At 42.6% G+C, this 12,981-nt stretch overlaps 2 protein-coding genes across 4 annotated transcripts in view; one reads left to right on the forward strand and one right to left on the reverse strand.

Moving 5' to 3' along the window:
• Positions 1-2,238, forward strand: part of ATP1B1 (ATPase Na+/K+ transporting subunit beta 1) — a 32,560-nt gene extending 30,322 nt beyond the window's left edge. Inside the window, exon 6 of the mRNA XM_081908550.1 lies at positions 807-2,238. Within this exon, the coding sequence (XP_081764676.1) occupies positions 807-1,073 (267 nt within the window). The 3' untranslated portion in view covers positions 1,074-2,238. The remainder of the gene's footprint in view (positions 1-806) is intronic.
• Positions 2,048-12,981, reverse strand: part of NME7 (NME/NM23 family member 7) — a 67,397-nt gene continuing 56,463 nt past the window's right edge. For all 3 annotated transcript variants that reach the window (XM_081908527.1, XM_081908526.1, XM_081908528.1), the window contains one exon: positions 2,048-2,324. In XM_081908527.1, coding sequence (XP_081764653.1) covers positions 2,292-2,324 — 33 coding nt within the window. In that variant the 3' untranslated portion in view covers positions 2,048-2,291. The remainder of the gene's footprint in view (positions 2,325-12,981) is intronic.

Below are 12,981 nucleotides of genomic sequence, written 5' to 3' on the forward strand. Positions count from 1 at the left end.
AAATCAGTGTTCTGAAACGTGTGGGGCTTCCACAACAAGAGGCTCCCTGCTTCAGATTGTCCTCCAACTTGTGCAGTGGAACAAGAACTGAGAGGGTGGAGCTGGTGTGCTCATCACTGCAGCCATCCCTCAAGTATTTAATTAACACCCCATCATAATTCCTGAATAGGGCTATTAGCACATTTTGAAAGGGATGGAATGCTGAACACAGAAGAGCGCTGTTGGATTGGACAGTCTAGTCCAGGCTATTTTATTTCTTTCAGTGGCCAGAATCTCTTAAGGAGAGCAGAAACACAACATGGTCCTCTCTGGTGTGTTCAGCTGAATGTTTGTGTACACAAGGAAGGCTTGCTTTTCTACAACTGGGAACCCTGGAAAGACAGGATTCCCAGTTGCACAGTTGTCAGTGTGTGGACTTTCCAGATGTTCAACTGAATGCAAGAAAGTTTGGATCAAGGACAGTGGCAGTGACCCCCCACTTGTCCTTTCCTTCATGCGTTCCTCGTGACATGGGGAGTGGTTCTTCCATTGTTGTGGAAGTGGCCATCGCTGTATCTTCTGGCATGCTGCAAGTGAGGCCGAGGCAATCCATCTAAGGCATTACCCTTCACTCATTCCATAGTTGCAATCACTCAAATGTGTTGGAAAGGTACATAGAAAACTCAAGTGACTTTTCAGTGGGACAGTCTGTTTTTCAAAATATGAGCTTTAAGTCATGACCAAATAGTGAACAATATGGCATGCAGTGAACACAGAGTATGCAGAATGTGGAATTTGCAAGTGACTTCTCCCTTTCATTCCTTCAGAAAGAGGAAGACATTGACAAAATTGGCACCGTGGAATATTACGGCATGGGTGGCTATGGCGGCTTTCCTCTTCAGTACTATCCGTATTACGGCAAGCTCCTCCAGCCCAAATACCAGCAGCCCCTTGTGGCCGTGCAGTTCACCAACCTGACGTCTGATATGGAAGTGCGTGTCGAGTGCAAGGTCTATGGTCAGAACATCCACTACAGTGACAAGGATCGTTTCCAGGGACGTTTTGATTTGAAATTTGACATAAAAAGCAGCTGATCGCAAGCACAGTTTCTTTCTTCTCTCTCCTCTTAGCCATTTAAAAAAGTATAAATAAGACAAAAACCTACTAGTCTTGAACAAAACTGTCATACGTATGGGACCTACACGTAATCTATATGCTTTACACTAGCTTTCTGCATTTAACTAGGTTAGAATGTAAACTTAAAAGTGTAGCAATAGCAACAAAGATATTTATTCTACTGTAAATGACAAAAACAAAACAAACACAGAATTGAGCCTTGGGACATGCCCATTTCTACTGTAAATTATTATTCCATAACTGACTTGTAGTAAGCAGTGTTTCTGCCCCCTAAATATTGCTGCCTTGTGAGTTTTATTTAGTGTACAGTACTATAGGTGCATTACTCCGATCATTTTTCAAGCCATGTATTATTGTACCTGTTTTCTACTTTCTGTGAGCAAATATTTGCTGTCCAAGGTGTAAATACTCAGTGGGACTAAAACTGGCATGGTACTTTTAATTATTATATTTTTGTTCATTTTTAAAATGGTAAAGGCCCACTTGTGAGATTATTCAGCAGCACTCCATAGAGCCTCCCCCCCTTCCTCCCTGTAGCCTTAGGACTTTATTTAGTGTGGTGGCAGGGAAAATTACCTTGACTTTGAAGCAACGCTAAGGAGCGTAGGTGATTATGTATTGTGCTTTATAGCGAATGTTGTCTTTCTATCTCTCTCTCTCTCTCTCTCTACTCCCCCTCTCCCCGCACCCATTCTGAAGTTGTGTGAGAGATCTGAGTCAGCCTATCACTCTCATCAGTGACAGGAATAATTATTTTGCTTTGTATATTTTCTTTTCCTGCTAGAGGCATCATATGCGGTGGTGCTGTCTTTATTGAATGTTTTAACCATTTCCATGGTGGAAGAATTTTATATTTATGCAGTTGTACAATTTTATTTTTTTTCTGCAAGAAAAAAAAGTGTAATGTATAAAAATAAACCAAAGCCACATGTTTGAAAATAAATCTTTATTTTGAACTTTATGAAAAGCAATGCAGTTACCCCCATCAACTGGTGTTAAATGTTGTCTAAAGTGCAAACCTCTATGTTCTAACATATGTAATAGCCAGGAAAATACAGTGCTCTTGTTGATCTTGTATTTCAGTCAGGTTAAAACATTGGTCAATAAATGAATAAACACACATCTTCCATCCTGTGGCTTGTTTTTTGTATGTCCCGTAATTCTGCCGTCTCTAGTTAGTTGTCCAAGATGTTGAAAAAATATTGGACCTATGAAGAGAAACAAACTTACTGCCTACCATGAGTTATTTACAAAGCAGCCTTAGTCGAAACTGTAACCTGAACAACCAGCTAAAAACGTCCTTTGCATTTCATGCACACTGTTTCGAAACCAGCTTAAAATATGGCCTGTGGCAATAAACGACATGTTCTGGTTGGAGGAGGTTAGTGCTTTGCCTCCATTGCAGAGTGTAGGGAGATATTTGATAGCAGGAAATGAACAAACACCTTTTCGTGTGTCACAAAATTAGGTTGGTGTCCCCAAAGGAACCAAACTAGCACATGCTAACTGATTGTTCTCTAAGTCCACAAAATGGGCTTACCTTTGGGAGCTTCCTACTAGCCTCTCCTGTCACTCCCTCCCCTTCCCAAATTTGCCTCTGCAGATTGTGTCAAGCAAGGGCACCAGTGACTGGCAAATGTGAAGGACTAGAAAAATGCTTGAAAGCATAGCTGTTCCTCAGCATGCTCAGGAATGAAGAGGGATAAGACTTTCTAAGCATGCTGAAGGTTGGGACCTACAATGCCCTCCACTATTAGCCACCTCTCCCCGCTCCCAAATTATTTCCAATGATAAAATTGCTTGCAAAAGGAAGGGAGGCACCAGGAAGAGTGAGCTGGCAGGAAGCCCATTCTAAAGCAGAGACTGTACCAATACTGGGCTTCTGATTTGCAATGGGCTTGCTCTGGAGCAGGGGAACTCTAGATTCTTCTGAGTCCAGCATTGCAAGTATCTCTTCGTACATTACAACAGTTCCCACCCCATTTTGAAACACTAGATGCACCATTCATTGTAAGCAGCCATAAATGGATGTTCTTCAATCAATTTTGTTAAAGTCCATGCTTAAACAAAGAATGGAACAAAGTGAGTTAGGGTGGCCATTTAAAGGTAAAGGTACCCCTGCCCGTACGGGCCAGTCTTGACAGACTCTGGGGTTGTGCGCCCATCTCACTCAAGAGGCCAGGGGCCAGCACTGTCCGAAGACACTTCCGGGTCACGTGGCCAGCGTGACATCGCTGCTCTGGCGAGCCAGAGCCGCACACGGAAACGCCGTTTACCTTCCCGCTAGAAAGCGGTCCCTATTTATCTACTTGCACCCAAGGGTGCTTTCGAACTGCTAGGTTGGCAGGCGCTGGGACCGAGCAACGGGAGCGCACCCCGCCACAGGGATTCGAACTGCCGACCTTTTGATCGGCAAGCCCTAGGCGCTGAGGCTTTTACCCACAGCGCCACCTGCGTCCCCCAGGGTGGCCATTTACACCTCACCAAAAAGGGAGGATAAAGGTTATGCAAAAAATGCATAAGGTGTGTACAGATGGAAATTTAGACATAATTACTCTTAATTTAAATAGTAGCACATTGCATCTCACTACAGTGGGGAACACTGACCAGGATTCCCATGGGCTTTCTCTGCAGGTGGTTAAATACTGATGGGCAATTCAAGGCCCCTGCAATCCCTTCTTATGATTCCTTATCTTTAAAATGGACTTGGATCACCGAGTCCTTCAACTAAAAGGCCTGTCCTCTGAAGTAAGATACACGGATACAACTCTTGAAACAGTTGGTTTATGGTCTCTTTCTTAGGGAAAGAAGTAAGTACCATTTACTTAATAGTTTTACCTATCCTTTTCAGGTGTGGACTCTCACAGGTAATTTCCAAAGAACTAGAAAGTGGTGAGCTGATAAACCAGTCTCCCAGTCCTAACTGCTGGCTCTTGTGTTGAGCTCCTGCTCCTACTAAGGTAAAAAGCAAAAGGAGGACCTAGATTGACAATTATTTTAAAGGGTTGGATACCAGAAGTTAGTGTTGTAACCAAGGGAGCTGATCTCTGGGAATCCCACATGACACAACTGCCTTGGCACAGAAATTTATACCCTGTTTCCTCCAAAACCTTCCACACAAACTAACGCTTTCCTGTTCCCGTATCTAAGAGAGAATTAATGGCTTTGCTTTTATCGCTCATCATCTCACCTTGGAGAACACAAAGTTGCCCTGCAGCATACGAACGAGCGTCATTTTCATACTTGCTACCCTCCAGTCATCCGGGAAGTTTACATAGTTGTGCAACCCATAATAAAACCTGTTACAAAAGTCCTAACTATACCGCTGGTGCGTACAATTATCTCCTGAACAGTGTGTGCCCTAAAAGCAGTGAGAGGTCAGATGCAAGACTCAAGAAAAGCAAACACTTCACAGAAGTGGAAACAGTGTTGCACGAAAGGCTGTGGTTAATCCCGTAAATGCTAGGAAATAATACTGAAACCTAGTTGGGAAAATTTCAGGGTTGAATCCCCCAAATAATAAAACTGTTAAAACAGAGGACAGATACTGGGCACTGTCTACAATGGCAAAGGTGTCTACAAAGGTGTCTTTCAACACCTTTGAAAAGTAAAGCAGGAATCCTTGCCACAACCTGAATTCTGCTATCAGGTGCCTATTTGACAAGTGATGCTCTTCCATGCCTCAGCACAGGCATGAGGCACTTCAAGACCAAGGGGCCAAATGAGACCATCTCTCTTTGGCCCTCAGGAATCTCCACAAGCCACATCTCTCTCCAGGTCACATCATTCACCATTCCTGTTCTGCACTCTCCTCAAATGCTTGCCTGGATGAAGGATGGAAAGCTGAACCTCTTGACTTTTAACATAGTCTATATACAAAGGTAAGAGCCACAACCATCGCTCTGCCCCCTTTTGCATGTGGCCCCACCCACCTCTGAAATGTTTACCTTGAAAGTGTCTCTAAAAGAGAAGGTGACCCCTCTGGCTAAAAAAATCTTTCCCTACTCCTGCCTCAGAGGAATTTAAGGCAGGATTACAGCACTATTCCACCAAGGATGATTACACTTCTTCAAACTGTATGAATTCCCACAGGTCTATCCTGCCCACAAATCCAGCTACTTTCAGCCCTGGCAAATCTGCACCATCCATCCGCCTGGCCACTGCAGCTCCTACCACCTAGTCAATTTCTTCAGTGCTAGGTGCTCCTTCCTATACATGCAGGCATGAAACATCTTGGATTGCTCTATTAGGGACTGTACTTCAAACTTGCACCAGTCCCCCCATCCACTGAGTTGTAAAGGGCAATGAGGGAATATCCTGAAAGCTGGAAAAACATGGCAGTCATGGTGATGTGGAGGCACACTTTCCTGAGCTGCAGACCCTGGAGATAACAGGGTCTACAGCAAGGGGGAGCATGTGTCCCACATGCCTTCTCTAGATTACAGTTCCTACACAAACAGAAGGAGTCAAGTATTCAGCTAACCCGTATGTAGAGAAAAATCCAACAAAAGTTTTGGGTTAGTTTATTTTTAAGGCTTTTGGGATTTGTGGGAGAGGGCACAGTAGGGATGCTTCATTTCAGAAGCCCCAATTCTACAACAGGTGGATTTTGTCAATTCTTAAGCTTGCACCCTTTAAAAGTATCAAAAGATATTTCAAACATGTTATCGAGGGTATCACAAATATACATACAACTGTGGGTTAAACCACAGAGCCTAGGACTTGCCGATCAGAAGGTTGGCGGTTTGAATCCCCGTGAAGGGGTGAGCTCCCGTTGCTCGGTCCCTGCTCCTGCCAACCTAGCAGTTCGAAAGCACCTCAAAGTAAACGGCATTTCCGTGCGCTGCTCTGGTTCGCCAGAAGCGGCTTTGTCATGCTGGCCACATGACCCAGAAGCTGTACACCGGCTCCCTCGGCCAATAAAGCGAGATGAGCGCTGCAACCCCAGAGTCGACCACGACTGGACCTAATGGTCAGGGGTCCCTCTACCTTTTTATGGAATAGAGAACTTGATGTCCAATGGTCTGACTTCTACTCCACAACTAAATCATTATCCTCCAAAAATATTCAGGTGGGAGTTATTGGACACGGTACATTTCCAGTCATCTTTGACCCAAAATGGAAGGAAATTATCAGATAAAAGCCTCTAGAATACACTATTAAAAAGCCAGCCAGTCCTGTTCTGAGGTAGCAGCTGCAGATATGCCTGCAATTCACCAATTGCCATTTCTGGCAGGTCATTCTGGCACATTTATTGCACTGAATCAGAACAATATATCCAACTTTTATTGAGTTGTAATTCCAGAGTCTTAGAATTCCTAAGGGACTGTCCACTTTAAAAATAAATGAGAACCAACATACTCCTTTTGTCTACCGTGCCTGTTCTATACAAAAGTGTGAACCTGTTCGGAGCCACTCCAACTGCTTTTAGCTGCTGGAGGGCTACCTCAACATTAATATCTCACATTTCCTCCAAGGAACTCAGGGCACCATATACAATTTCTCTTTCCTCTATTTTATGCTCACAACCATATTGTGAGGTATGTTAGGCTACGAGAGAGTGACTGGCCAAGGTCACTCAGAGAGATTAATTGCCAAGTGGGGATTTGCCACCCTAAGTAAAAGTTTAACCTGTACAGCTACATGAAGTAGAAAATTACTTCAGGAAGGAAGGAAGGAAGACATGAGACTCTCAGGATTCTAATATGTGTTTGTAAAGTGTACAAAAGGTTTTTGGAGACTGCATGAATCCCAAACAGATCATGCATAATCATTTTTGCCCAAGCTTAGTTTGTAAAGTTTCCTCAGAATGCTTATACAAGAAAGAATGGGTAAAACAAAGATACTGTGATATTTAGAATGCGGAAAAAAACCCCACCACCATTCTCTTTCGTACAAGTTGTGAAGAAGATGATTTTCATGCCTTAACCACACACTCAGCTTGAAGAAATACTATGAAACAAAACTGCTGCATTAATTAACATTGTCTAACGAGCACATACATTGTTAGAACAGTTGCACTCATATTTTATTTATTCTAAATATTAAATGCATTTTTCTACTTGAAAGTACGAAGTAGTTAACATGATTGAAAACATGACAAAAATCCACATGAAGAAATAAAATTACTCCACGCACTATAAAAAGCAAAGGAACAAAAACGAGTGCACACATAAACCAGCAAACAGTGAACCAAAGTAATAGAAGAAATCAGTAAGAAGTGTATCTCTTAGCATTTCTGCAGGCTATTGCCTATATATATATTTTTATTATTTAAAAGTGAGGTCCTAAAAGATGGTATGAGGAAACCTGTAGATCATACAAGCTGTATGTTTGAACATGAAATGAGATGGAAAGTTTCATGTCTACTGCCTTACCAGCACTCAAAATGCCCCTCTTCACTAAACAGCAAAAGCATTTTGTGTGGGATTTTGCCCCTAGTAAATGGCTGTATTGCAACAGCAGCATCACCAAATGACAGGGAGAAACAAAGGCCCTGTTCTTAATTATTTAAAGAGAGGAAATGTGGTATGAAGGACCAGCCTGTGATAAACAGGACGCTGCTACTTTAAATAATTGATTCTCCTGTTTTACAAATATGACGGCCCTCTGAAAAGGCAAGTTAAATTCCAAACTGCTAAAAGGTTGGCTGGATAGTCACCCAGAAGTTAATATGTAACAGAACCCTTAGGCTGTAATCCTATGCCTACTTACCTAAAAGGAAGCCCAACTGAACTCAATGGAACTTACTTCGGAGAAGACAATTACAGCATTTCACTGCAACTGAATACTAGGTCAAGAAAATGTAGGCTTGCAGCCATTTTTATATATTGTATAGTTAAACATTCTCACACTTTATAGTTTTTTATTGCAAATAAAACACAATGCAGTGAAAATTTAAACTTGTATCTTTCATTAAATTTGAATTTTTGCGATTCTGTATTTTATTCCAGATTTTATAATGAGAAAACAAATTATGTACAGCAACAGTAGTAGAATGAGCAACATCATATCCCAGCTTTCATTTGGGGGTGGGGGGGAATTGCCAGCTCTCATTAACGCAGAGACATATATTCAGAATTTCCATTTATTTATGTGTAGCTCACCGTATGGCAATGAAAGTTAAATGAGGCAGGTTCAGAAACGTTGCTTAGGGCTTGTGCTAGGCCAGGAAAATGTTTAACCTGGGTGGGGGGAGTCCAAATGAACAGCCGCTCCCCCTTTTCATATCACAAATCTGTTTCTGAAACGCCTTTCCATTTCAAAGGCATTTTATCATGCAGCATCACTCAACACCCTGCAGAACACAGCCACTGTCACAACAGCCAGCCTTTCTTTGCTTCTCCACCCCACTACAGGTCCATTCAAAAGTAAATCCCATTGAGTCCAGGGTCTCTTACTGCCGGCAGAGGTCGATTTAGGACTGCACAACTGGCTCCCCTGCACAGGGTGCCAAACAGAGAGGGCATCATCCTGCCTCCTTCCCAAAGCCTAGTTAGTGCATTCCCAGCTTTGGGAAGGAGACAGGAGAGCTCCAGGACCCTGCCAGAGCTTTACACTTCCTTCCCAAAGCCCAAGGCCTTGCCTAGCCAGCTTTGAGAAGGTGGTGCGAGGGCAGGGGCAGGGAAGGCATCAAATTTTGGCCTTACACAAGATGCCATATTCCCAAGGTCTGCCCCTGCTCCCATGTATGCCTGTATAGGATGTCAGCCTTCAACTGATAAAAGCTTACTATTTTTCTTTAAATATTTGGCCAAAGGTTGATTCGGTAAAATACGTGATGTGAAGAGGGCTTGCTTGCTGTTAAATTGTTTTACATCTCTCATATATAGGCAGATGAAACATAATTGCTGGAGTTGGAATTGGACACCCACTCCGCGTTGCAAAATTTATCAGGGCATATCATACAGGCTTTGGCACTGTTTCATATGATGAATGCAACCAAGCACATTTTCATTCCAAATTACGTATTTTAAATCAGAGGAAAGTACCATACAAGAACAAGTTGTTTCTACAGAGGAAGCAAAGCACATGAGCTGTAAAAACGTCACATTCGGCACTCAGAACCTTTAACATCAACATTCATCACTGAGCATGCTTCAAACTTGGCTAAAGTAAGTACATTATAAAGCTGTGGAAAGGTGTGAGCAGTGGTTCAGGCAAAGGACTCCAAAGGGCCTGGGCACTGGCAAACATCACTGATGAAAACTGTTACAGTGTGCTAAATGTACAGAACAAGGAGTGCTGGCACACACAAAGCTCAGAGGCCAAACTGCTCTGCTTTCGGAGATTGCAATAACTAGCATTTTGCATTTCTACGAAGTGAGGTAGTGAATCGTGGCACCAGCACTCCTTGTCACATTTCCATTCATTTCACAATTTCTCTTCCTACTCATCCTTCAGTCCCCAAATACGGTTGCCCTTTTGGTGACCATGATTCAGGAAGCACTGGTTCCTCCTACTATTTTGGGGGAAAAACTGATCACATGAAAATGAGCTAACACAGACACACTCTGGGGGACTGAGCTTCTACAATGTTTCTTTCGGGGTAGAATACAATAAATCATTAAACAAATGGCTACTTACCATGGAGTGCATGTAAGTACTTTGTGAACCTGTAATCTGAACATTACCACCATTTCACTTCCATTGATTATTAATTAAAGTAAGGATATTTGGCAATTTTTTCCTCTCCATTAGACAGGATTAAAAAAAAACCTGGTTTGCCAAGCAGTTACACTGACACAGTGGTAAACTGGCACTTAAATGGACCTAGTTGTCTCTGCGTACTACAAACTTCCTCCAAATCCTGCTTCATCTTAAAGGTGGCTCGGTGAAATCTACTGCAGATCTTCTGGCCTGGAATGCATTTAAGAGCACAAACTGTTCTCCCTCCCACCACCATCTCAAGCATGGATCTACACAGCTCTACCACAATCTGTCCCCGTGTCACAACAGCTGTGCTGATATAGCAACAGTTTTTAAAGCGCTAGCTTATTTCAAGGATGGCAAGGAGCGTCTCCCTTCATTTTGCGCATACTTGTGGCATATCCTGAGTGCAACATATTAATGACAGTTGTTGGAATATGCCTGAAAAAGAAAAAGAAAACTTCTCATGGTTCCAATCTGTTGCATGGAACAGCTGTTTGGAGCAGGTGGGGAATTTGGTGTGTATGGGGGTGGGGTGTCTATATGAACTGTCTTGCTATAGGAATCCAATTGGCATAGTTCAGCATATGAAACTGGGCCAGATTACTGAAATCTTGCTATATGTTGTTTTATTTCGTATAAAATTACACCAAGTGCTTTTCCATTTAATTAATTTTCTGCTAACAGAACTTGAAATCTAGCCTCACAGACTACTGGTTTACAGTGACTTTCTATGGTACTCTGCAATAGCACATGAGAAATTTGCAATCCAATTAGATCATTCCCTCTTTGGGAAGAAGAGTTTGCATTGTAGGGTTTGCTGAGAGTTCGGAAAACAAAACTATGAAGAGCACCACTGGGACTTTTGCTATTATTACTGTACCGTTTATCATATTTACTGAGGTGACACAATCGCTCTTGAGTGCCTTCTCCCACTTTGTGGAGCTCGCTTGGCTCCCTAGTATACTCTAGCACTTAAGAGTGAGAAAACAAGTGGGAAGGTGGCTCAAATGCAAGTGGAAGAAAACGCCAGTGAAATGCAATCAAATAATGGTGAGGGTTCATCATTGAGCCTACTTAGTTGCAGTGAAGGCAGCAAAGAAGGCTTACTTTGCTGCCTCCATTGCATCCTCATTGTGTCATCCAGCAGAACTTTTCCAGGTAGTTTGGAAAGCATTTTGAGAATAGAATCGTTTGCATCTGCCAGGACCTTGACTCCACTGTTACAGCAGATGAATCTTGAGAAGTGTTTAGAGCACTGACTAGTCCTGTTATGTTGGATGAGTTCCAATTACCAAGGATCGAGAATGTGGACAAGGTGCTTGGATCATTCAGGGCAACCACTTGCACTCTGGACCCTTGCCTCTCTTGACTGATAAAAACTAGCAGCAGGGATCTCTGGCTGAGCCAGGGAGGTGATGAACGCCTCCTTGCGAGAGGGGGTGGTCTTTGCCTGCTTAAAGGAGGCAATGGTAAAATCACTCCTCAAGAAACCCTCCCTGGATTCAGAAAATCTATGTAACAACCGGCCAGTTGCCAATCTCTCTTTCTGGGACAAGGTTTTGAGCGAGTGGTCACAGATCAGATCCAGGCAACTGATTTTCTAAATCCTTTTCAATCAGGGTTTAGGCCCGGTTTTGGCACAGAAATTGCTTTGGTTGTCCCGTATGATGACCTCTGTTGGGAGAGAGGCAGGGGAAATGTGTCCCTGTTAATCCTCCTCAATCTCTCAGCAGCTTTCAATACCATCAACCATGGTATCATTCTGGAACAGCTGTCCCAGTTAGTGGGGTGGTGTCACCACTTTGTGGTGCTTCTGGTCCTACTTGGATGGTCATTTCCAGATGGTGATGCTTGGGGCGTGCTCTTTTGTCCCACTGAGCCTTCAATGAGGAGTTCCTCAGGGTTCTGAATGCAATGCAACACTGAACCTGCAGCTCTCCAAATGTAGTTAAGACTCCAACTCCCATCAATTCTCAATTATTTGCCATGCTGGCTGGGGCTGATGGGGGTTGGAGTGCAAGTCTGGAGGACTTCTGGTTCCCCAACTCTGATCTACAGAAACATTTTTGACTAAAGACAGATGGATATAATGGCATTTGTTTCCTTCAAGAGTGACTTTATCAGGGGTAGCTGACCTATAGCTCTCCAGACGTTGCTAGACTCCAACTCCCATCAGCCACAGTCAGCATGGTCAATAGTGAGAAATGATGGGATCTGTAAGCTAGCAACATCTGGCCATAATGTGTAGAAAAATCTTTAAAAGTGTGCATACATCAACTCAGTATTGGTGTACTTTTGCATAGTTAAAAGAAAAAGAGATTAGCTGACACTGTATCTGGAACCAACTTCACAATTACAACTTTTCAAGGTTAATTGTGACTGCACTGAATTCAAAGTTCAGTTATGTGCCTTAAAAAAACATCAAAGAAGGAAGTTGCTCAAAAATGTTACTGCAGACAGCAATATATTCTGATATATAATAATTATAGCCCTTTATTCAGTAAGCTGAAGAGGACTTTGCAATAGGTGTGTTACTGCTTTAGCTCCACTAACACAGGAGAAAAACAGCAATTCAGTTTTTATGAATGAAATGGGCTTAATTATGGGACAGCCAATAGCTTTTTAAATTCCTTCCTTTCTTTCCTGGCTCAAATCAGTCATGTGAGGGTTATTGATTAACTTCACTGTGCTTAGTGAAGGTATTTTCAGAAGGCGGAAGACGCCTAAAGTCCAGGGTCAAACAACAAAGGGAGAGTCACTGACAATGAAAATTTCTCTCCCGTCGGAAAGTATAAGAGGCCAATATAAATTAAAATATGACCCACAGGTCTCCTGGATGTGCCATTTCAGGATGCAGTTGGGTGGATTCAATGCTTGAATGCTCTTCTTTGTAAAAGAAAACCATGCACAAAGAAAACCCTCCTGTCAAGAGTAAGGTGAAGCTAGAATGTTTCTCCTCAACTTGCTAGTTTTCAACAGACAACATTTTTTGTGTGTCATGTGGATAGTAAAGGATTTACCTACCAGCAACCCAAAGTAGTACAGTCTCAGGAGATTTCTACAATAAAAGTACCGGTATACAGGAGCTAGTCCTACAACATACCTCAACTTACTGTTGCTATATTGATTACTCTCTGGGAGCACCTTCTATCTATAAATAAAATATCACCACCAACCTTCACCACCAAGTAAATGGCGCATTTCCTGCTGGAT

The sequence above is a fragment of the Podarcis melisellensis genome (assembly GCF_964234715.1).
Source record: "Podarcis melisellensis genome assembly, chromosome: 4".
Taxonomy (NCBI): Eukaryota; Metazoa; Chordata; class Lepidosauria; order Squamata; family Lacertidae; genus Podarcis; species Podarcis melisellensis.